The 25,486-nt window shown below is 39.9% G+C and overlaps 1 protein-coding gene across 5 annotated transcripts in view; it reads left to right on the forward strand.

The window, feature by feature from the left end:
• The first annotated feature begins 1,615 nt into the window (after positions 1-1,615).
• The window catches only part of oxr1a (oxidation resistance 1a), a 168,998-nt gene continuing 145,127 nt past the window's right edge, over positions 1,616-25,486 (forward strand). Inside the window, exons 1-2 of one of the 5 annotated variants that reach the window (XM_039620132.1) lie at positions 1,616-1,746; positions 20,583-20,669. In XM_039620132.1, the coding sequence (XP_039476066.1) occupies positions 20,653-20,669 (17 nt within the window). In that variant the 5' untranslated portion in view covers positions 1,616-1,746; positions 20,583-20,652. Of the gene's footprint in view, positions 1,747-17,646; positions 17,833-19,854; positions 19,877-20,582; positions 20,670-25,486 lie in introns of those variants that run through there. The other 4 variants (XM_039620135.1, XM_039620131.1, XM_039620133.1 and 1 more) reach the window with 4 other exon arrangements.

Raw genomic sequence — 25,486 nt, forward strand, 5'->3', positions numbered from 1 at the left:
GCTCTGTGATTTGTGGCTAAGTTGCTGTCGTTCCTCGTCGTTTCCACTTTGTTATAATACAGTTAACAGTTGACTGTTGGATACCTAGTAGCTAGGAAATCTCACGACTATACTTCTTTCACAAAGTTCGTAGAACTCAATGATTTAGATGTGTGACTGAATACTTTTGGCAACATAGTGTATAATATAGTTTAAATGTTAAATGAAAGCACAAGTATGGACAGCATCCTTTTAAATGAATGCATTTTTTTAGTTGTTTACGTGGATTCTTTCCTGCACCATAGGGTTGCATCCCTGAAACCACTTTGATGTCTACAATTGCTATATTGTATTTTGCCTCTTCTAATACAATCAATCAAGCCTTTTATTTGTCACAGTTTACACCTGCAGTGAAATTGGACCATCTGTGACATAATAAGTGACAACTTGATCTTGTTGGTATTAACATACTACTGTCAAGTACATTAGATAAGGGCATAAAAACAGACCTATTTTATCTATGGCATGGATAGGCACACGTCAGTGCAGCTTTATGTAATGTATCCTAGTAATATGGGGTTAACTGACCTATTTTGCCAATGAATCCTCATCCATATTTGCTGTTAGATTATATATGTTCCAGTAGCATTCTGATGGGATACATTTGTGTATTGAAGGAGCTCCTTTTGCTGTGCAGTACTTTTCTCTTGAGACTGATATTGTTTAAGCATTTAGGAATAAGTTAGGTAAGTCCATCACCTCTTGTGCATTCAATAATAAGCTAATATATACACTACTATACACAGCAGTTAACTTTAACCTATCTGTGGACTGTGATTAATATAAATGTTATTTATTTTGATGAAATTTGTAAATGTGCTTAATTGTTAGTCTGTTCACACAGCTAAAAATAATTAAGAGCTTTCTAAAGCACTGTTCTGCCTATATTATAGAAGTTCTAGTACTTTCAAGCATTTCTTTCCTCCCCTTTGTTTTTCCTTTTTTACTACCCTTTGTCTCACTTTTTACCTTTCCACCAGTGTACTTCGTGCTTCAAGCTTATCTGACAGGTTTAGTTAATAGTTTCTTTACAAGTTAAGATACTGAAACACCTGCTCAGTTCATGCATGTTCATACATTTCTACATCTAAATTACTACTAGTGGTTATGCCACACTTTTTATGGCATACTGCTGTACCTTATGACATTTTGCTTTTTTATTTTTACTCAAGTAAATAAAGTTTTATTTATATCTCTAATGTTTATTTTGCATTTAAAAGTAAATGGGGTAAATGACTTCCTTTTTTTGACAACCTGTTAATATTATTAGTAGCAGTAATATTAGTATGGATATCATGTGATCATTAGCTGGAGCCAGAACAAACCCTAACAGAGTTCCACAGTCTTAAGCCCGTTTAAGCTCAGTGGGTCTGTTTTTGCTCACTAGAATCGTGTATTTCTTCCTTATCTGCAGCCACTGTGTCATTTTTATTCCTGCAGTGTATCTGAGGATGACAGCTCTCCCCCTCCCCTCTCCGCTTTCTCCGCTCTGCCGGGACGCCTGCCCGGTTTGGTTTGGTCCGCTCCTCCCCTCTCCTACGTCTCACCGATGGTAGTTTCTATTGGGAGAAGGTCAAATGACTCCGCATGTCTGCCTCTGTGTACATTCCTGCCGTGGCGCACGCCTGAAGAAGAAATACTTGTAACAGTATCGCGAGTGTGTTTGCGAGCATCCGAAAGGCGGCATCGCGCAATGTCCCTCTGAAAGTAAGTACCGATGCGCAGCGACATGTTTGTTCTCTGTCAAACGGATAGCCCGGCTTCTTCTTTCTTTCTTTTTTTTTTCTTTTTCACATGTGGTCGGATAAGCCGTTTCCTTATAAAGCTTTAATGTTTGCAAAGTGTAGTGTTTCTGTGCGGATGCTGCAGCTCAGGAACCCCGATGGCTTAAAAGTAGTTCCTTGGGGATGCTTGGAGTCTTGTGATGCTTTCAGTGGTGCAGGTGAAATTCAGGTGAAGGGAGGCTCTTATTCCCACTAAACAAATAACCTGAGCTGCTTGTTCTTCATGCGCCTCAGCGGTACTTTACTATATAAGATCAGTTTTACCTTTGGCGCTCCTGCTGCATTTTCGCTATCCTGGAGTACATTATGGGAGCTTAATGAACGAATACAGCTCTGAGCAGCAGTAATAAGCCACATTTAGTTCTAAATAATGCAGAGGTAAAGGGAAGGTAAACAGTAATCAAAAGAAAATGGGAAATCAGACTATTCATCAGCACGAAAGTGTATTTGAACTATGTTTATATTATTTACTCAACAGTAAATGTTATCTGAGGTCTGTGCTAATGTGGGAGCATGGAAAGTTCACTCCTCAGCAACTAGAAAGCTCTTAGGAAGGTAGACTTAATGAAGTGAGTCATCTGAGTGTGGCCAAAACTCCCCTCCCCTCCTCATCTTCCCCTGCAGAGTAGTATGTAGCTAACTAAGCCTATTACACCATTGCATAATGCAATAAGGTATTCCCATAAGGTGCAGAATGAGCTGCCTCTGGGAGTCAAGTGGTGGAAGCCTGTGTATTGTCCTTTTAATCACTTATTATACATGCTGGTAAAACATATAAGGGAGAAGGTAGTCAGGAACACAGAGCTGACTAAAGGGAGATGGATCACTGTCCACAGACACCGTGGCTCCACTGATGCGAAAGGTAGCTTGGTTAAGGCCAGCGAGACGTTCAAGGTCAAATCAGAGTGAAAACGGGGAGAGGAGTTGTCAAGTAATCTGTCTGATTTTTGTGACGACTGCTCATCTTGTTTCAGTTGCTCACATGATCCTTCATGCTGCTCAGGCAAACTGTTTTCTAACAATGCTGCCATCAATCCATGTAAAAATATCTTTAAAAAGAGCCACAAAAAGCATTTTCTAAAGAATTATCTTTCAAAGGTTGGGAGAAGTTAAAAAAGAATACTAGTGTGTTTCCTGTACGCTAATGCAAAAATCTCTTAATTGCATGTTTTGTTAATATCCAGTAAAATATAAGAAAACACAGTTTGGTTATGTGGCATTTTGCTTAAAAAGTAACTTGGATTGTGTAATTTTTCATTATTGCTGCCATTTATAAATAAAAAATAGTTTAGGCATAATTCAAACCTATCAAACCAATTGTCTGCTTTTGTCATATATACTCGTAAACTACAACACTATATTTAGACTGTGTGTTAACCTCCCTTTATATATAATATGCTCAAAGACAATGATATTTGAAAAGCCATAATGTTTTTTTTTAATATACAGTTGTTTTTTTCCCATGTCATAGACTAAATAATGAATTGTTTAGAAAAAATATTTGTCAGTTGAGCGTTGTGTTGTAGTAACTGAGTGTTTAGCTCTGCTACCAACATTTTAGACATGTCTAGTCTAGGTCTTGCAAAAACTTGGGACTGAGATAGGCCAACAATAAACAGTAAAAACAACTATAGGATTAGGTACTACTTTGCAACATTTTTAGTGCCAGCAGTGCTGTCTTTGCCTCATCCAGCTGACACACAGCTTCACACAGCACTGCTGCAGACAGGCAGACACACTGCCCTCCCTTTAGTGGCAGCATGAACTGTAGTCTGTGTTCACAACCACTGAACAACATTTTATGAGGGTTTTCAAGGAGTCAGTAAAGCTCCCCTTTCAACAACATTGCAGTATTAAACAATTAACATACATATTAACCTGTTCAACTATTAGCAATTACCCAATAGCAAGATCCATCTGTTTAGTTATCATTAAGATAGTGGCTAACAGCTGCAGCTGATAATAAAACAGTAATGTGAATGTTGGAGCTAAACTGCAAATGTTGAGTCCTTCCTCTCTGTAACACTAATAGAGAGTGCTAATTTAACAGGTTAACACAACCAAACTGTGGATGTTAGGTAAATGTGTTATCCACTACACCATGAAGTGCCCTTACTGATGGACTTGGAGTAAAATGTTGCAAAGCCACCAGCAGCACAGCACTCTCTATATGTACATTACTATGTAAATGTGTAAACTTTCATTTATTTATTACTAAAACAATATGTTTGTCATGTATTTCACAAATTAGTTTTCAGCTTGCTGTGTAGATGCTGTTTCCCTTTATGTCACCATGTGCTCAGCTTTAATGCTACTTTGCTAAATGTTCTTAGAATATTATAAACAATCGAGTCAGCTGGATAAAATATTTAATGACTTTATTTCTAAAATTTTATTTTCCTGTATTGTATTTAATAGTATGTCAACCAATATAGGGCTTGGATTTTACTATTAAAAATACTGATTTCCATCTCCTGGTTAGCAGCTGTACATTTGGGGCAACTGATGAAATAAAAACTTGTTTAGAACCTGCCATGTTCAAGCCCATAGAACTGTTACTACAGGAGAAAAAATGGTAGTGACACACACACAGACACATGCGCACACACCTTCAGTGATGACTCTTATGATGAAATTATGCACGGTCCTGCTGGCTTTGATTAATCCTTCACCCTGCAAACATCAGTGAGTTCTTGCCGTTACCAATTGATCACTGCGTCGAGATTCACGTTGATGAAACTGAACTGTATTCACTTAGTGGAAATGATTTCATACATGCTGTTTTAAAAAGAAACAAATTCAATTAGTTGGCTCCTAATAAAAATATATCCTTATCTGTATTTCAAGTGCATCAAACTGCGCTTTTATGCTTTCTGATCTTTTATTTATTTTTTTCTCTGCGCTGATAAGCTGAAGCTGTGAGGCTTGATGTTTATCAAGATGGCCACGAAAAAATTCAGTATCTCTCGACTGTGTGAGGCTCTACAACAACTGCAGCCTCCTCTATCGCCTCTATCTCTGCACGCTCATTAATGCACACAGCTCTCAGGTAGACTGAGAACTTCTGCACCACCCTTAGAATACAGGCAAAAAGTAAATTGCTAACATCAGATCAGACAGTGTTTCTTGAAAGCACTCTTTGGGAAGACTTATTTAAAGTGCTGCTAGTAGACTTTTAAATAAGCCCTTATATGTAGCACAGACTGCTGTTACCCTGAGGGCATGCTGTGATGTAAAGGTCAAGGTGTAGGCAATAACCCCGTGAGGCTTCGTGCACATGTAAGTGGTTCCACTGGGATTCTGTGGTTTCTAAGCACTGCAGTTCAATGTAAAGTTCTGAGTCGTTATTGTCCCTGATTTATCATCATATAGACCCTTTTGCTGCCTACGTCATCAAAAGCATGCGTGTGCATTTTGGCAGCGGAGGTGAAGCGTCATCCCATTAATTCAGATAAGGATGATGAGACAACACAGTTGTAAAGCTTGATTTAAAAGTGTTATCATCATAAAAATGTTGGGTTGTTGCGTGTTTGGCTGTCAAAATCACTCCTCTACAAACAGCGGATTGAAGTTGTACAGAATTACGACGGGATCCCAGTCGTTTCAGAGAAATCTGAGGCGTCTGTGGTTGCAAGCCATTAAACATGTTAATGAAAGTTGGACTGAGGACACGATCAGAAATGCTCGCATTTGTAGCACCACTTTACCTCAGGTAAGTTATTTATCTACTCTGGCTACACTATAATTCCTGGTTTATATGAATAATAATATCTAAAGTAAGCTGCATTAGCAGGTTTGCTTATTAATCAGTGTAGTGTGACTGTCTGGATCAATGTCCATGTAAGGATATATATTTTTTAGAATCAACCAATTTGTTGTGAGCTTGTGTCTGCATATCCTAACTTTTCTCATTTCTGTATTAAAGCTGAAGAGGATATCCCAGTCCCAAGGAGAGAATACGATGATCTAAACCTGAGATACACTCAGCTTCAGAATGACTGTGTCAACCTGCAGCAGGAGAAAAACTTCAGGCTGAAAATGAGAAGCTTAAAGAGGAGCTGAAAAACTCTGCGTCTTCCTATGCCACTAATAAATGCAAAATGGGGCAAATGCTTTTTTCACAGGACTTACCTCCTTTATCTTTGAATATAACAGACAAAATCACAGACAGTGTAGAAATAATTTGCCAAAATCTCATTCTGCAGGATCATCTTATTGGTTTTTGCTAATGAAATTAAGAGTGGGCTTAAATAACACTGATTTAGCCTACAGATTTAAGGTATTAAAACCCACCATATCGAATGCATTGTTGCATTCACTATAATGTTGTCTTGCTGTTTCCTCCATGGTTTCACCCTAAAGAACAGATGGGACATTTAACTTGCTTTTGTTGTACTGCATTATATCCATAATTACTTTTTGCTGTTTTTATCCATTGTGGTCACATGATGAAATTTAGTACTTGTGATCCGACCAGCACTATGGGTGTGCCAGTGGTGTTATCTTGACGCATTCTAGTGTTTCAGATTGATGATGCTGCATTTAATGTTTCTTCACTTTTCACCTTTTTTTCCTGTGGTGAGAGTTCCCTGAGTGAGTGTTAAATAAAGCAGTCAAGGGCTCCTGCAAGCCTGGTTGTTCCTCCGTATCAGTGTCCGATGACGTTGTTTCTGTGTCGCTGTTCCCTAGAGTTGTCAGCACTGTAGCATCTCCACAACCTTTAGTTCCCGGATGTCATCATTGGTCAACTCTGATGACTGAATACATAATTATTTTAAAATATATATATATAAAATATATTTTATGTTATATTTTTGTTCAAAACTCATGAAGCAGAGCATTAAAACATAAACAGTACACAACACTGAGTAGCCAATCTAAGGAATCCAAGTTACGAAATAAATCATGTGAAGGCAAAGCTCAAACAAAGAGAAAAAATACTGAAATGACTGAGTGTCTATAGATCTTTGATTTTTTTTTAAAAAATATCATAAAATAAATTGCCGTTGGGGAAAGTCTTTATTCTTCAAGCTCGGGTCCTCTACCAGAGTCCTGGGAGCTTGAGGGTCCTGCGCAGTATCTTAGCTGTTCCCAGGACTGCGCTCTTCTGGACAGACATCTCGGATGTTGTTTCTGGGATCTGCTGGAGCTTCTCACCTAGCTTGGCGGTCGCTGAACCAAGTGCTTCGATTACCACTGGGACCATTGTTACCTTCACCCTCCAAGTTCTTCTCTCAGCCCTTGGCATTTCTCGAGCTTCTTGTGTTCCTTCTTCCAGATGTTGCTGTCACTTGGTATAGCTAGATCTATTACTAGCTGTCTTCGGCTGTGTTGGCTGTCTTCCTCTGCTTGTCCACCACTACTATGTCCAGTTGGTTAGCTATCACCAGTTTGTTTGTCTGTATCTGGAAGTCCCACAGGATCTTAGCTCAGTTATTCTCCACCACCGTAGGGGGCATCTCCCATTTTGACCTAGGGGACTTCCAGGCCATCCTCGGCACAGATCTTTCTGTATACTACGCCGGCCACTTGGTTATGGTGTTCCATGTTTGCCCTGCCTGCTAGCATCTTGCACCCTGCTGTTATATGCTGCATTGTCTCAGGAACATCCCACTTAACACTTAGATATGAATGACTCAAACATAAAAAGCCAACTTACTCAAGGTGTTGTCACTTTGCTACTAGCAGTCTATCACAAAAACACAAAGTTGAATCTACAGAAAGTTACCAAAGATAATACAGTTTGACAGGCATAAAGTAGTATCTTTTGCAGCAACAGCATGCCTGGATAGAAAAACACGCAGTGGAAAATCCGAGATTCAGGACCTCAGCATTATTGGAGTACAGGATCATCTTGATAGCAAATGGAAGAAAGAAGAGTGAACATCCAAAGAAGAGTTTTGAATGTCCTTCAACAAACCTGGATAATTATTCCTATTTGAGGTATGCCAAAATACACAAGAAGTGGACTGAAAACCAGTGGCACCAGATCTACTACAGTGAGTGTCTACAGCCATCTGTAAAACACAGTGGAGAGTTTGTCAAGGAACAAAAATCATTCAAGAAGCCTGTAGAACTATTCATGTAGACTACTTCATGAAGAAATGACAGAAAGCTGTCTAAGAAAGTTCAGGCTGTGTTGAAGAAACAAGTGGCCATACCAAGTATTGATTTTCAAGCCCAGAACTCTGTTTTTGCCTTATTTACTGTATTTCCATGCATATTTCAATAAATAGCTGCACTTGTTTCCTATTTTCCCTGCAAAATATAAAGAATTGAGAAGCAGCTAAAGACTTATGCACAATACTTTGCAGTGTTCTTTACTCCTTATTCTCTGTCACACACACACTTAGTGTTTGCATGGTGGACAGAGCATGCAATCTGACAATGCAAATATAGAGTTGGATGTACAATAACAGCATCATAGATTATAATAGGCCCCTTTTGTAAATCAAACAAGCAGAACGTTAGCTATGAAGCACTAATTATGATGCATGATTATTTACTCAATTTTTTGTGTGTTATCTGTTTTTTGGAAATGATTGGAATGGTTGTCACAGGAATAAAGCAGGTTTATTTAATATGGGCAGGATTAAACGACCAATGATGTTGCGTTAGTGTGGATGGAACCAGTTGTGATCAGTGCAAGTGAATGTTGTGCAGTTGGGATCCTGTGGCGTACCCTTACTCATTACTCCAGGGGGGCTGCCATTGCTCCGTTCTGGAAAGGAATAATTGTTTTGGTTTATTACCATGTTGAAATTTCTCTGTAGTCTACTGAAGTGTCCTGATTATCAACGCAATATTAAAAAGAAAAATAAACAAGCTTAAAATAAAGTCACCTCTGCTGGCCCTACAAGAGAGAAGAGCCCCTTTCTTAACCCTTCAAAATCAGCCAGTTCATATTTTAGTGCATATAACATCATCAGTTATCACAGTTTTTTTTTCTCTCCAGATTCATCTTCGTCCCATCGCCTTTAAAAGGCTTAAGAACATTAATTGCTTTGTGTTCCATTGATAAAAAATGTTCATGGATAATTCCTACTTACCCTTTAACCCTCTGGAGTCAGTGAACCAATGTGTTGAGTCTCTATTCCAACTTCATCTTGTGTTGAAGTCAAAGGAGTTTGCAAAGAAAAAGCGTCTGGACTTCTTTAAGTTGCTTGAAGACGTTTCACCTCTCATCCGAGAAGCTTCTTCAGTTCTAAGGTCAAATGTGTTGAAAGTGCAGACTTCAAACGATATACCAGTTGTTAATCCTTACGATTCAGTTCTGTAGATTTTGTTGAGCCAACAAAATAACCATGCTTATGTTTTCTATGTTGGATCTTACTGTAAATAATACAGACGCTTGGCAATAATAAATACAAAAGCAAAAATCTGATTCACATTTGGTGTTATATTTTTGAACACGTCAATAGGTGTTTGATATTCAGGTATTTGTTTTAATGAGATGTTGCAAAGCACCATTTGCTAGCAGTAGTTGGTGCTGTCCCAAAGTGTGGGGTAGGCCTATACTTAGGGTTAGCACATATGATGACTTTGACCTTGGAGGGTTAAATAATGTTGTACATGTGCTTCCCTGGTCCATGGTGAGCTGCTGTTTGCTTGAAATATTAAAGAATCTATTATTAGGTCATTATTGCAGTTGACCTTTTCAGTATGGATATAGTTTCCCTTCGTCAAAGACCACAGGAGCACGCACTTATTCATGATGAAGCAACAAATCTGACTGGTTGCTTTGAAGATCTGAACAAATACAATTATCCTAACTAAGATCACCCAATCCTGGGTCACCCAGTGATTCTTGGATCAAATGTTTCATGACAGACATATTAGCTAAACGTGGATATATTTAACAAAGAAAAGCATTACATTTTTGCTTGCTTACTTTTTTGGTTGCTTTTTTTTTTTTTTTTTATTTTGCAAGCACTCACATTGTACACTGTGTTTTCTGTTTTTTCGGTGTACTGTACCAGTAGTCTGCTTTGGAAGAATAGGGAAGTGTGGTTTTGCAGAGCATAAACAGAGGGATACAGACAGGGTAAGGAAGGAGATGGTCCTGAGTCCACAACAAGACAATTAGATAATGACAAGGCAGTGACACGGATGATTTGTTGCCTTCTTTTGTAATGCGATTCCAGGAGTCTAGCTGAAAATTCATTTTAAGCTTTCACAAAATATATTCTTCCATTATGTAGCTTGGTGGGTTTAAATAATTTAAAACATTGTTTTCCAAAACAAACAGGAATCTCTGAACAGGACGGCACTTTCATGGCACTTTGATGCTTTATATCTGCTTTGCTAGAAATAACTTTACATCTAGAGGTGGTTCATGATATCTGTAATGAGTTTACTGTGTATCTAAAAGAAAACTGATTAGTCAGCCACACTGCAGGCCATAAAGTGGCCCCCCTCTAGTCCTCCCTCATTTTGGTATAAATACCCCGAAGGCTGATTTGTTTTTCTCACCACTCTCTGTGCGATTCTTATGTCTGGCTCCCTCGCTCTTATCCCACTATCTAATGATGATAATCTTAAAAAATATAAGAAGAAAAAACATCAACACAAAAAAAAACCAAATAAAAAAAAAAAGACAGGTGAACATTTGGGAGGGCATGAAGAACAAGCAAAGGATGTGGCTTACACAAGGGTGGTGTTTGGTTGGGTTCCATAATAGCGTTACGTACATACAGTAAACAGCTCCATGGGACTGGTTGGAGGATTAAAGAGGATTTTCCACGCTAAGCTACAGGAACTCAGCCCTGTGACCCCCTCATGTTTCCTCCTCCCTTTAGAAGAGCAGCAAACCAGCCTCCTCTCTCCTTTCAGGCTGCTTGGCCCGTGTTGCATCCACCCTGTGACCCACACTGGCGATTATATGGATAGGATAAAGAAGAGGGTGGGAGCACTCTTGGGTATTTTATAGAGCGTTTCCATCAAAGTGATTTGACGGCTATGAATCCTTTGCTCTGTCATTTTTTTTTTACCCAGTTTGACATTTTCTGATAAATCTGCAAATCTTACTTTAATGACAAAGCTGATGATCATAATAGCTGTCCAGGTAAATTAAGGGCACGTCCTGAGCGCCTTTCCTGTACCCGTGAATGGAGTGATAATGTGACAGCCAGATGACATACATCACCAATCGGGCCCCACATGACTTGATGGGAGGAAGACAATGCTGTCAGCAAACTAAAATCTGATTAAGTTGAGTGAACATTGCCTTTGGTTCCACTTTGGGACACTGTTGGAAAGCTAATTGAATCAAAGCAAAGGGGATGGGGTCACTTTTAACTGACACTCTATGGGCATTTGTCTCCGTCAGCCTACCATCATGCAGGGAAGTGACTCAGCAGGGAGCCGTCCCCGACCCAAATGCATGCACGCCCTTAACTCGAACTGACAGCGTTCTAGGCTCCTGTACATACCTTGCCACAAGCAAGACTGCTGGAAAGCTGAGGTTTTCTCTTTTTATTTATACTTTTTTATTTTAATTGTCGTCATCATGTGAAGCCCCTCCCCCCACCCACACACAAAAAGCAGAAATAGATCAACCCAGGAAAGCAGAGGTTCATTTTGTGTAAACTCCAAAGAAGATTCTGAGTTGTTTTCTCAGGGGCCTGTGCAGTGCCTAAATGCAGGGGTGTTATGAGGAACGTCCCCCTGGCTTGAGGAATGACTTTGCTGCTTGGTTCTAATGTCAATATTTGTCAATTTTTCTGTAAATCAAGCTTTTCAGTGACCGTGCCACTTTTTAATATACCTTAACATGATATCATATCCTTATGATGGGTAAAAATGGTTGGGTTGATTCAAGCATATGATTTGGGGGCTACAACCAACCAGTGAGGCCAACTATGTTCCAGGCTTGACCAATTTGCTACAAAGATTTTGTATTTTTTCTCTGTTTCTTTGCAGCTCCTGTGCAAGTTTTTTCTTTTTAGCCAAAACAAATAAAATAAAAAAAGATTGTAATGTAGAAATGGTGAGGAGCTCCAACACTGTTTGCAGTACTCACCAATTAGCCGACTATGATTCAACTGAGCAAACTAGTACGAGGTCAAGCAGTGTTTTCACTGTAAATTGCAAAGTAGTTTGTGAAATTTACTGGTCAAAAGTAAATGAACCATAACCTCATCAGCTTCTTGATACAACTCAACAATATACTTTATCTCTCTATATATGTGGGCGTGTGTGTATTAGCACCACATGGCCAAAATGATTGTCTCGATTGTTGTCATGATTATTCATTGATTTAAGTGACATAAATGTAATGTAAATATAACACTGCTTTCACATCCATGCTCAGCTGCATTCCTGTACATTAAAATGTCTTTGCCGACATATAAGGTGTTTATACCCCTAAGAGAATAATATAAAGTCTTTCGATCCATTTATTGTACTTCAGTGATGCATGTGAGAGATGTGAGATTCCTCTCTGTTTTCTCTGTGATATTTTCTATACACTGCAGGTTTTGCCACTTTGGAAAAATAATTTTATATCATATATTTTGCTCAGTAAGTTGACTATTTTCCTTTTTATCTCACATCTTTTGACATCTTTGGCCTAAAGGAATGCAACTCTAATGGTGATCATTGGGCTGGATGGATATGTGGACGCACTGAGCTGATGTTGGATGATTCATGTAGCAGCCATTATTCTTCTTGGCTTCATGCTTGCATTGTACTGCAATGTGATGTTTTCAGGTGGTTGTATAAGTTAGTTGTGTTGCTTTGGATATGATTTGTTCTTGGTTAACATCATCATCAAATCTCATGTATTTCTAAATAGTGCATGATGATGTGATGATGGTTGAAGGACAGTTATTGAATCAGGCAGTTCAGAGGATTAATAAGGGGGAAGTGAGGGCACTATGGGTGGAAAGGAGGGTGGTTCAGATGACATACTTATGGAGGTATGGAGATATATAGGAGGAAGGGCAGTGGAATTTCTGATCTGTAGTGAGAGTAGATAGGTGAAGGTACGCCCCGGAGAGAAGAGGAATGAAAGTAAGTAGAAGCAAGACTAAAAACATTTTTTGTGAAAGAGACATTTGAATGTTGCTGTACATATGTCATTATCGTGGTGTGACTGGTCCGGGAAACTTCAAGCTATGTGGTGCAGGGAACACTTGTGATTGGTGCATGATCAGGGGTGATTTAGGGAGAGCTTGATTTGCTTTTGCTTTGAGTTCTGTTGGTGGAGCACACACTTTCGGTATTGCTCGAGTCAAGTCAAAATCAAGATTAAAATCTGATCACTTGTGCAGTATATATCAAGTGTGTACATAGAAAAAAAAACATGATCAATATATCAGTATTTGGGATTTTTACTCAATATCACTCAAAAATCTCAATATTGGAAATATTTGCTATTTTAAATTAACAACTTTTACTGAGCTATGGTAAGCTAAGTGATCCGCCTCTGAAATCTCGCTTCATGCGTAACACAGTTCTGATACTGGTATGAATCTAATCTGCTGTCCTTTGGCTATGAAGCGAATTTCCCAAAATATCACTGTATTCCTTCTCTGAGTCTTCTTCTTCTGGCTTAGCTCACATGTACTAATAAGCCAAATAAGCATTTATTTTGCTTTTGAGCAATTCAGAACTATCTAACTGTAATAAAATGTTAGTTTGCTCCTCCATGCAGTTTTTGTGACATCTCATGACAGACAAAAGTCTAACAAAACAAAAATAAAGAGCTTGCCCAGTGTGAACTTGTGTGTGAGAGAAGCAGTAATTTAAGAAACATTTATAACCTGCTATATTTCACTGTAGTTGGATTTTCATAGGCATAGTTTGGCTTACAGCCAGAGCACGGTGTCTTTGAAATACGTATCCGTTATAACTCAGGCTACAATGAGACTCCCAGTGCTGTATTATAGGGTAGAATAAGTTAAATTAAACTAAAGAGCTCAAACGTATTAGCTTCAGGGAGCTTTTAAACATGTCAAAGCTATTAGCTTAATAATTATTTCTCTATAATATTTTCAGCTTTTTGGTGCAAATCAATATGATTAATTAAGCGAAAGGCACTCAGAATCAGATACAATCAGTTGTCACTTTTAGCATCAATAATGGAGCGCTATTACATGAACATGAAACATAATGACTCCATTATCCCTCACGGTTGGCGAGTGGCTGGAAAAATTCTCGTGGAGATGTTTGGTTTGCAGGGGAAAAGCTCTCATGCAGGCAGACCCCGGCGTAGCTCCAGCAATGACGCAGTCCTCAAACATATGCCTGTGTTCCTCCAGGAGATGCAGATAAGACGCCATCGAGAAGATAACAGCCGTGCATTGCTACCATTAGCCCAACACAAATATGATAGTCAGAAATGACAGAGAGGGTGTTTATTCCTTGCCCAGTAATTGACTGAGCATTTCCATAATAGGATTGTGTTTCCTGCCAGGCTAATGTGACCCCTATTAGTTCAGGAAACGTACTGCAATCAGGCTCTGCGTGCGCCGCCAGACAGCCAAGAAAATGAATTGGGGGGAAAAAAGAGAAATGAGGGACCAGAGGGTGAGAGAGATTTAAACAATGGAGAGATGTAGACAATGGGACAGCCAGAGGGACCAGAGAGGGGAGCAGAAGGAAGATGAGTCATATCACTGCACCAAATCGGGCCTTGATTGAAATGCCACTGCAGCTACTGTACTTAGATTTTAATTTTGGTTGGCCTAAATTGGATTTTAACTCACCATATCATTAAGCTTACATTAGACATGCTGTTCATACACGTATGCCTTGTGTTTAAGTCAAATGTCCAAATCAGGAGATGGCAAAGGACCAAAAACAAAATGAGCACATTTTCTCCGATATGAATGGAGTGTTTGTTTCTGAGGTACTAGAAGAAGAACAGGGACATGCAGTGCTTAAAATACCTGCTGTATTTATGTGGCAAGTGCTTGAGTTGTTTTCTTTCCTGTGTGCATCTTTGTGGCTGTTACTGATTTAGCTGCATGCTGGCCCAGCTAATCCTGCCCCTGATCGATCCTCCACTACTCTTGCTCGCACTCTGGATTTTATCCAGGAACCATGTTGGCTCATGTCTTTATCTTTTCATCTCATCAGTCATTCGCAGAGCGAGTGTCATGGAGAGTTTGCATTAACAATAGAATGGATTTGATACAGTGCCTCTGTGGCCTTGCTGAGAACCATTTTGGCATGATGGCTGTCTAAACAATGTGCTGCAAATGTGCTTAGCTCATCTTTGTTTTCTGTAAAACGGCTGTGTCAGCCCCCGAGCTTAAAGCTTCCTGTGTTAGGTCGAACACATCGCCACCGTGTCATTGATGGTTTACGGTCGGCGGCTTCCAGCAGAAGTGCAGGTCTGAGCAGTAGGGATACCTGCTGTCCCGCTGTCAGTCCGAGGGATTCGCCTCAATCCATTACATGCTTGGATGCTGATAGTGTTTGTCAGGATGCTCTGCATGGCCAGACAATTAAGCTGAAACACAAGGCTGGCTTAATGAAGCTCGGCAGGAAAACATTTTCAAACACGGTTCTGGCCATAGAGATAGAAGGAGATGGGGTCCACTCATGCCAGGAGAAACCACATGGCTCCATTGGTGCATTGTTGTGGTGTATGTTCATGCACTGGTGGCGGTGCAGAAAGAAGAAAATAGCCACACAAATAGTCTTTAGTGAATTTAGCTTAATGTGGCTACAGGGTCTTATGGTGGCATTATCAACTTGAAGAAAAGCTGACCTTTAAGAGCATATATGTTCGTCTTGGATAACAATAGACTAAATATTGTAATTAGCTAATGTGAGTAAAAAGTCTACACCATGATCATCACTTACACTGTGTTAGCTGAACATCACTGTCTTCCTTGTTGACTCATATTGGCCTATTGGAAAACACAGTGTCAACTGTTTAGCTGTCTCATAAAATTTTGTGCTGATTATATGTTCAAAGATGGTGTGATGAAGAGCTGGGACAGCAGAATTTTGTTACATACTGAATTTAAAAGTCATACAAGTGGAACTTTCTAATCATTAGCAGGGGGTAATTTGCAAAGAAAAGTCGAATTCTAAAGAAGACTAATGTGGAACTTCTGTTCTCCATTGCTAGTTTCTTATCTTAATTAATGGTTCCCTCTAGAGTCAAAAGGATGGTAAATCAGAACGTGGTTTATAATTGCGATTGATACGACATGGACCTGCCACAAGTGTGTAGTGTTCCTCAGTGGTCAAAATACCCAAATGTTGATGACTAAAATGCAAGCTTATGGCTTCACATTGGTATTTAATACCATGTGTTACTCATCAGTTTTCTCCCCTCTCTCCCCCCTAAACTGACTTTTCTTCCTGTTAAAAGGGAGTTTTTCCTTCCCACTGTCGCCAAGTGTTTGCTTACCGAGGGGTCCTCTGATTATTGGGGTCTTCTCTGCATTATTGTAGGGTCGATACCTTACAATATCAGGTGCCTTGAAGTGAATGTTATTGTGATCTGACACTATAAAATTGGAATTGAATTGAATGATGTTGAAGTGTCTACCTCCATCTTTTATGTACTGTTTATGGGTGTGTCTGTACTGTCTGTACTTAATATTTCACAGGTCTTTACAAAAGAAAATTATAAATTCTATTATTATTAGTTGCCCAATAAGTCTATTTTAAACTTACGTCTCATTTCAATGACTGGTGATTTCCTTATTTACATACCCCAAGACTAAGTAATGTTTATCTGCATTTCTTAATAAATCAACACAACATATTCAGTTAATTTATTACAGTTACAGTTATCTTTAAAGCTGTACTGAAACTGATTTGAAATTTGATACCGTTGACTGATACAAAATCAAATCTGCTAATGATAACAGTCTTTGCATGGTTCAGTAAAAAGAACTCCTTCCTAGCACACATTTGGCACTCTTACTGCTGGGACATAATTGTTAGCTCCCCTGGTGAAGAACAACTGCCAGCGACCAGTCTGTGCCGGCCTTAGCTTGGTATTTGAGTGACAACAACAGGGTCTACATCATCAGCAATGTGCACATCACTAAAGAAAGCTTGTGGTCTGTACAGGCTTTAGAAAATGTAAATACAAAAGAAAAAAAGCTTCATTTAGATATTCAATATGTTCACAGCTCACAAAACAGAAATGCTGGGTCCATTTTAATTAATGCTTATCTGCATTTCATGCAAGGCATCCTTTTTCTTTTCTTGTAATATGTTGCTTTAAATAAAAGGACACTTATTAGTCTGGCTTTTGAAGCTGGCCTCACACTTAGAAAAAAATCTAACATTTTCTGTTTTTGCCTTGTCACTGTCGACCCTTGAAAGCTCGGCGGTTTGTTATTTTTCTGAGGGTAGCGCAGGGTTTTGTGAGGTGCTCTGTAATCATTTTAAAGCCCTGCAACACTGTGACGAATGCGAGGATGAGTCACATTTTAACAGCAACGGGAAAGGCAATTGTGGGACTCTTTGAAATTATCTGCCTGTATTCCCTGGGCTCTGAATATTTCTCTCAGATTAGATAAACAGTTCGCTTTAATGAAATGAAATATTTTGAAATAATTGCCTTTCACCGCATGTACCTGCAACCCTTTGTGGTAAGGTTTTTTTTTCCGAAATCTCATTAGTGTCCACCTGCTGCCTTTACGGTATGAAATGTTTTGGAAGTACAGCTGTTAGAAAAAACACTGATGCATTGTCGTAGCATTAGTCACCACACAGATTTGGCTTGAGCTATCTCAACCTTTTTACTCGTACCAATGTGAGACTGAGATTTTGTCAGTTTAAAACCACGCAGTCCAAAGTCGGGTTGTTTAAAAGAAACTACATAAAGGAAAGGAAGGAACTTTCTCTTTGTGTCTCCACAGCTGGGTAGGTGTGTCTGCCTCCGTTTGATTGGCAGCAGCAAGCAGGCTGAGTCCCAGCAGGGGAACAGAAGACAAAGTAAACAAAGTTGTTCTGCGAGTCCTGGGTAGACGGTGGGATTGAAGAGTAAGGACCACACCAGCATCTAAACAGGCTGAAGTGACATTTTCTGGTGTGTTTATATGCTGTTCAGTGAGCTGCAGCTGACAGACTAATTGGCTAGTTTGCCTGCAAACTGACATTAGCCGTGCTGTTTTCCCCAGCAGATTTTTTTTTTCTTTTTGGTGGCTTATTCAGGAAGCCGTGGGCAGGATGAAATGTGTTCACGTTTACAAGTCGGCGCGTGCAGTTTTAATATTCGGCTCTAATTGCAAACTCGTTTTCTTCTATTGCAGCGACACCGCGGATGAGAATGAGTAACAAAGTTAAATGTGCTAGTTTTCAAGCCACAGTAGGATGATTTCAGCTTTTTTCACATTGGCATATATTCCATTAACATACACTATACTGCCAAAAGTATTCACTTACCCATACAAATCCTTGAATCCAGGTGTTCCAATCACTTCCACGGTCACAGGTGTATAAAATGAAGCACCTAGGCATGCAGACTGTTTCTACAAACATGTGAAGAATGTGTCGTTCTCAGGGGCTCAGTGACTTCCAGCGTGGTGCTGTGATAGGATGCCACCTGTGCAACAAGTCCAGTCGTGAAATTTCCTCACTACTAAATATTCCACTGCCAGCTGTGAGTGGTATTATAACAAAGTGAAAGTGACTGGGAACAACGACGTAGAGAGCTTCTTGGAATACGTTTTCACGGCTTAGCAGTTGCATTCAAGGCTGTTATAGCTGTAAAGGCTGGGCCAACATCACATTAAACCCTATACACGAAGAGTGGGGTGTCACTCAAGTTCATAAGGCAGTTAAGGCAGACAAAGAAAAGCTTCTCTTGTAAACCTGCTTTCACTGGGTAGCTTCAGCTGTGGCAACTTGTCATCTTACGTAGACCTCAGACTAACCCAAATTTGTTTATGTGCTTTAGGCAGTGTGTAGGTTTCGTGTGTATCCCTATTATAGCCAACACAGTGCCATTACCTGACATAATGTACTCAGCGTCATTTGCTGTTGTACTAGACGTGCCCTTCACTTGCTCTAGTGGTCTAAACAATGGTTGTTGCTTGTTGCTGCTCAGAAAAAAATCACAGGTTTAATATTGTAGTAGGAATCAGAAGAAGATGAAACAGGAAGCAAAGCAGTCGTGGAGATTTTTCCAAAGCTTTGTCAAATATGTCTCATCTTTTTCAACTTAGCAGCGAACTCTCTCCATACTGTAATTTATACCTTTATGTATCACATCATGGAGAACTTGCAGCGTGCACCATATTACAAGAAGTGAGATGTGCACAATCAGTAAAAATGACACTCAAGTGCTTCTTTTAGTAGCTGTGACGCTGTTATGTTTGGGACATGGAATAAGTGATAACTGCGTTTATACTGTGGTTCCAGCAGCAGGTGGGGGGACTGAGTTCAGCAGGCTTTAACATCTTTGGGATGGTTACAGATCCTTAGCCTTTTTCATGTGAAGCTCTTGCTGTGGAAGCAAGAGCTTCAGATAAGGGTAAGAATTTACTCTTATCTGAATTACGGTCTGTTCTGTTTGGCTTCTAACAGTGACACTAGTCTAATCCTTCATTTTCTTAATTGCATTATAGAAGTTTACATCATTTGAAAATATTACACTGTCAGAGCAATTAACTGGACGCTGTCTCAAATATTGTTGTTGCAAGCTCGGCCTGCCAGACATGATAACAAGAATCATTTTTACTCGTGGCTTCGTGCCCGTGCTCAGAGCGTCTACGAATCCTGGAAGGAACGAAGTTGGCCGCGGCGCTGCTTAGATTAGTCACAGACCCGGGTACTCCCACTGTCTCCATGTCACCTGAATGAATTATCAGATGTTTCCAGTGTCACACTACTTTGTTAACCTTTCCGCCTGTTCGCTCAACACCCCGCTGCTCTTCGCCAACCTGTACGAGGGAGGAAACACCCTTCAGCTGTTATAAATGAGTCGATGTGCATGTTCGCACATGCCCGCGTGTCTGAGTGATGGAGGGGCGAGAGAGGCCAGATAGGACTGAGGTGGCCCCTTTAATCGCTTCCCTGCTCCTCCCTCCTTTTTTGCTCATCTCCACTCGTCTCATTACAGACTGCAGAGGGTGAGAACTGAGGCCTGTATAGACCTTGGCATTAATTATTGAACCCTATCTTCGTTTACTCCAGATCATCCTCCACAGTTTCTGATAACCTTTACATAAAAGAGCAGAGGCTAACCTGTCAGATATTACCCAGTGTGCTAGTAATAGCATGGTATATGAGAGACAGAGAGAAACTCAGTTTGGAGATGCAATCAGAAAATGTCTTACTTAATCACATGTAAAATGTTTGTCAATATAACCACACGCACGCACGCATTTACTGTATATATATATGTCAAGAAAGATATACAGAGATAGATAATTATAGCCCCCCCCCTCCCCTTTTTAATTATACTTTAGTTGTTCCTTGTTGTTCCAGTTGAGCTTCAGTGCAAATTAATGCCGTTCTGCTTTAAATGGGTTTTGTTGTGGCGGGGTAAGGCAAATAATTATTAAAGCTGCCATTTGACTCCATGCATTGTCTTTGTCATGTTGGCCCAGTTCTGCTCTGCTTGCTCCCTCCTGCCATGCCCAGTCAATTTGAATCGCTCAGTCGGAGGCCAGCTGATGGAGGCCGCTGAGGTCAGCGTGGCCAAGGCTTTCAGACAACTTGTTGGGGGGGGAGGGGCTCGACTGTGATGCTGAAAATCTCATTGTTATCTCCTTCTGTCCCCTGCCTCTGTCTTTTTGCTTTGTACTCATGTGTGTGTTTGTGTGCTTCCTGCAGGTTTCAAAGGGCAGCATCAAACCCTGACCCCCCCAAAGCCTCTGAGCAGGAGAAAGAAGACTCTGCCAAGATGTTCAGCACCAAAAGGTCGGCACAATGTCACTTTTGATCAATTCTTATTTGGTCATAAAAAGCCACACACAGACACACACAGAGGGAAATCTCCGAATTTTAAAATGGTTTCTGCTGATAGTGGCTGACATTTGTGGTCCATTATGATCCACACATGACTTTGGCGTGAAGAAAGGTAATGGTTGATTTCAGGTCAAAAATCACCAAAAAAAGATTTTTATTTTTTTGTCTGTTGCAGTCGCTCATCTTGGATACAGTATCTGAGCTCATATTCATATAGTTTGTATTTCCACTTAACAAATCTATGCTAATAGGGTAAACAACCTCAGCGGGAAATTGAGAAAGCCCAGTTTACAGTAGCCCTCGGTTGTGTATACATTTTGTATTTTTAATGTGGCGTGTGGTAGTGTACGGTCTGCATAAATCATTTATCGCTCTGGCTTTTTCTTGATGTTGAATGGGAGGTAGAAGTGGTCACCTTGCTAAGCTATTATGTAAAATGGTTTAGGTGTCATGAAGCAGAATGCTTTTGGTTCTTTCTCGTAATGTTTGAATCCCGTGCGTTACGCTTCACGGCTCTGGGTTGGTTTACGTTTCTCTCGCGTTGGGTTGATTACTCACAGCAGCTCATTCAGTCTCCCTCTGAAAGTGCTAATTAATTCCCTTTGAATAATTAATCCCAGGATTTCTAATAGTGCATTTTCAATCGATAAGGTTATAATGTGCAGGCTTGTTTTCAGAGCTTGCAGCTCAATAACCAAGGGAGGTCTTGTGGAGAAATGGCTGCCCCCATGAATGTAGTTTTTCCACAGGAACTGTATCAGTGAACAGGGAAATATCCATGTGGAAAGCCTTTTCTAGAAAAAAAAAGTCAAAGAATTTAATGAGTGAGATGTTTTAAACACAGGATTGTTTCAGATCTGTCAAAGGGTGTGGCGTCCTTTTGTTGCTAACATATTACATACTCCATATCAGTATAGAGCAGGGGTGGGCAATCTCAGTCCACGAGGGCTGGTGTCCCTGCAGGATTTAGATCTCACCTTGGGTCAACACACCTGAATCACATGATTAGTTCGTTACCAGGCCTCTGGAGAACTTCAGGACATGTTGAGGAGCTAATTTAGCCATTTAAATCAGCTGTGTTGGTTCGAGGACACATCTAAAACCTGCAGGGACACCGGCCCTCGTGGACTGAGATTGCCCACCCCTGGTATAGATATCCAGGAGGATTTTTTTTTTATCCCATTAAGCTCGGATTTGTTTACAGTTTCCCTCTGAGTGTTCCTTTAATTTTTTTGAGCAGTGTATATAACAAGAGTTGTTTTTATTCCATCCATAGTAAAAAAAAATCTCCAAGAATATCAAGTAGATAAATAAATAAATTGATACTGAATAAAAATAATCTGAAAAGAAAAAAAGAAAACTGTTTAATAAAATTATCCAAGAGTGCTGCAGTTCAGAGAGGTTCATTAAGGTTTAGTTCAGCAGTTCCCAACCACCGGGCCACGGACCGGTACCGGTCCATGAGTCATTGGTACCGGCCCGCGAGAGTTTAGGCTCGGGTGTGAAATTTATGGTTTTTAAGGTTTTTATCGGTTTTTATGTTATTTTTTGAGCGTTTTCATCGTTAACTCAGTTCCCTGGGTCTTTTCCCGTGTTATGAATAAATCTTCGTTTTTTTGGTACAGGTACTGGTTTGATTTTGTTGTACTTATCCGCGACACCTTAAAGGCCGGTCCGTGAAAATATCGTCTGACATAAACCGGTCGGCTTGCATATTACACACAGACCCACTGGTCCCATATGGGAATTAATACTAGTGGCAACAAACCCTGAGATTAGAGATTTGGTCATCGTTTTCTTCTGAAGTCTTGACTTGCACTGAAAAAGAAAAGTTGCCAGTGGCCTGGTAAAATATTGATTACTGCAACATTTTGATTGTCACAGTTTGAAATGTAAATTACCAAGATTTTTATTTGGTATTCGTGTATCAGGACAATGTGTCTGCACGAACGAATGTGTTTACAGTCTAAACCTTTTGTTGAGAAGTAAGAAGGCTGTTAGGATAGGATAATGTGTTGGGCGCTGTCACGTGTCTGATCATCACACTGTGAGTGAGAGGATGATTAAACCAAACCGGCCCTCCATCTTTTGGGAGCTGTGTCAGCACAGTAGATGGCACGGATATGCTCGGAATAGCTGTAAAAAAGATGCCATCTTGAAATTCAAACACTAGAAAATCTCATTCACTTTTTTGCTGAATTTGAAACAAAGCATTTTCCTTGGCTGAACTGTTGAACGAGATGTAAAGTGGTTCCTGTGTGCCTGTCAGAGATCCCTGAACACTTTTGTGGCTTTACTCGTGTGTGTTTTAATAATGATTTTCTCCTTTTATTTCCTTCACTGAGTCATTTCCAACAGCTGTAATTAAAAAGTTGGCATGCCTTTAAAATGCTTTTATTAAACTCTAATCACACAATCATGTTAAAATAGCCGATTACCTTCGATTCTGATGAAGTTAAGAGTGTGCATCAGAGGCAGAGCTGTAAATCCTGAGCACTTGTGATGGTGTTTTTGCTCAGTGCTCCCTTCTCTGTTTCATTGTTGTAGATAAGCTGAGAGTGCAAAATATCCACAGCTTGATTGTTTGTGTTTACATATGCTCATTAAAATGCAACTGGAGCGCCGTTAATCTGAGCCTTTCATTCTGGATGGGAACGTTTATGAAGCGACGCACCACAGTTATGAATTTGGGTTACTTATTTAAAATCTGCCATGGTACAAATGCTTCATGGAGCTCCATAAAAAGAAGAGCTGCACCTCCTTTGACTTTTCATTACATTTTCTTGGTGGAGACGCATGGCAATGGCACTCAAACCTCATTTCCTTTTTGGGCAAACTGAACCAGCAGCGAAACCTGTAGCTGTTAGGAACATGTAGCTTACAACAACAACAAAAAAATCTTAATCAAAGTTATTGTTGTCTGTGTATCATTTAGCATATTTCTGTATCTAAGTTTAATGAATCCAGCTAGCTAGTTAGCTTATATGGAAATTGCCTTATCGGTTTCCTGCTTGCAGCTTTGATTCATTGATTGCTGATTGGTTTATCATCAAGATCTGGGGCACCACATCTGTGTGGATATCTGAACAAATCAGAGAGATGCATGGCTAGAGCTTGCATTACGTCTAACAAACAGCCAATCTGCTTCCTGATTTAGTTCAGAAGGGCAAGCGAGGGATCACCAAACAAATCCAGTTGGATTAATATATTGATTAACATATCTAATTTGCTCCTTAATTATGAATGAAACTTAATTTAAACTAAATTTTAAAACCATTAATAGGGGCTTGGAGATATAGTCAGGTGATGGTCAGGTGAGTGTGGTTTACTGTACAGCACAGCGCAGCGACGTACAGTGTGTGTGGTGGTACTTGAAGAGGGAATATATGCCATGCACATGGGAACTTTGTAAGGATAGATCTTTTTTCAATACTGAACAAATAGCTGAAGCAGCGTAAACTTTGAGTTTTATCAGGTAACTGTAAAATGTTACATGCTAAGACATGTTACATGTGTTATATTAGTGATAAGCTACATCGATGCGACATCTTTTCAATGAGAAAAAATGCCCGTGCTACATAATGCCAAATGCTCAGAGAAGCGGCGTTAAGCGATGTTGCCCCGACGTCTTAGTGATGACAAAGCTACAATATCGCTACTGAATCCCTCTCTGTGTAGGTCGCGCAGAGAGAGGTAGAATATAGGCAAAGCAGCATTAAGCGATGTAGCTCAACCTCGTCCCAATTAGCAAGCACATGTCTCCATTACATAAGGCCTACCACTAGCTCCACAGTGTATATAAGTCAGCTGTACATATAGTAATTTCTGTCTTTCACAGAACCTGGAGACAACGTAATGGCTAAATAATTGGTAGTTGACTGATTGTCCAATTGGTGCTTAAAAGCAGTGTCAGTGGATATGTTTTATGGGTGGAGGGCACAATGGCCATGTACTATTAGTGTATTTGTAATTGTTTAACGCAAACAGAGGCGTCCATTGTCTGGTTTTGTCCGGTTTAAAACAAAAATATGCAATTCTGTATTATTAATCCGCAGCATCCCTCCCATGATTGCTTTCGTGAAAAATGGTTTGTGCAGACTCGGGGCATAGCTGCATGCACTGCGCATACAATATATTGGCATTCATCAGTTGTTGTACAGACTATGGCCAGTCGGAAAGTTTTGCATATCAATGAATCCTGTTTAAAAAAAAAACTGAATGCACATCAGTTTTCTGTTATGATCATTTCAGAGCTTCAGAATAAGTACAACCTTTTTTGTAGCAACCTTTGCACAGAAGTCTTAGGTTTCGTACTTTGTCTATTTTTGTCTTTTCTCCAAGCAAAAAAGGTTTCATGCATGACTCCTGCCTGCAGTTAGTAGAACCAGTGTAGGTGGAAAAGGGTTTTTGCTACCATGTTTCCGTCTGTTTTTGAATTATTTATTTTAAGCTGCCTCATCTTTGTAACTTTTCACATCTAAATGTCATCAGTAGGGATGCACATACTCGAAAGGTAACAATAAAGTTAGGCCTCTGCTCTCACACTTGCCCGCATATTAATAACAAACATTTATTTATGTGAATCATGTTAATCTGTTTGCAGTACATCCTCTTAAAAACAGCAGAGCCTTAGCTTGATCCCAGGATCAGTCGGAGTCACTTAGTATTATTATCCTGGGCTGTGGAGGTGTTGACTGTCACAAAGTCCGCCCTTGGTTGTCAGTCATGTGGGGTCATCATTTCAAGCTGCCTTCCAGCTTTTTTTTTTC

Source organism: Oreochromis aureus, linkage group 11 (genome assembly GCF_013358895.1).
Source record: "Oreochromis aureus strain Israel breed Guangdong linkage group 11, ZZ_aureus, whole genome shotgun sequence".
Classification (NCBI taxonomy): Eukaryota; Metazoa; Chordata; class Actinopteri; order Cichliformes; family Cichlidae; genus Oreochromis; species Oreochromis aureus.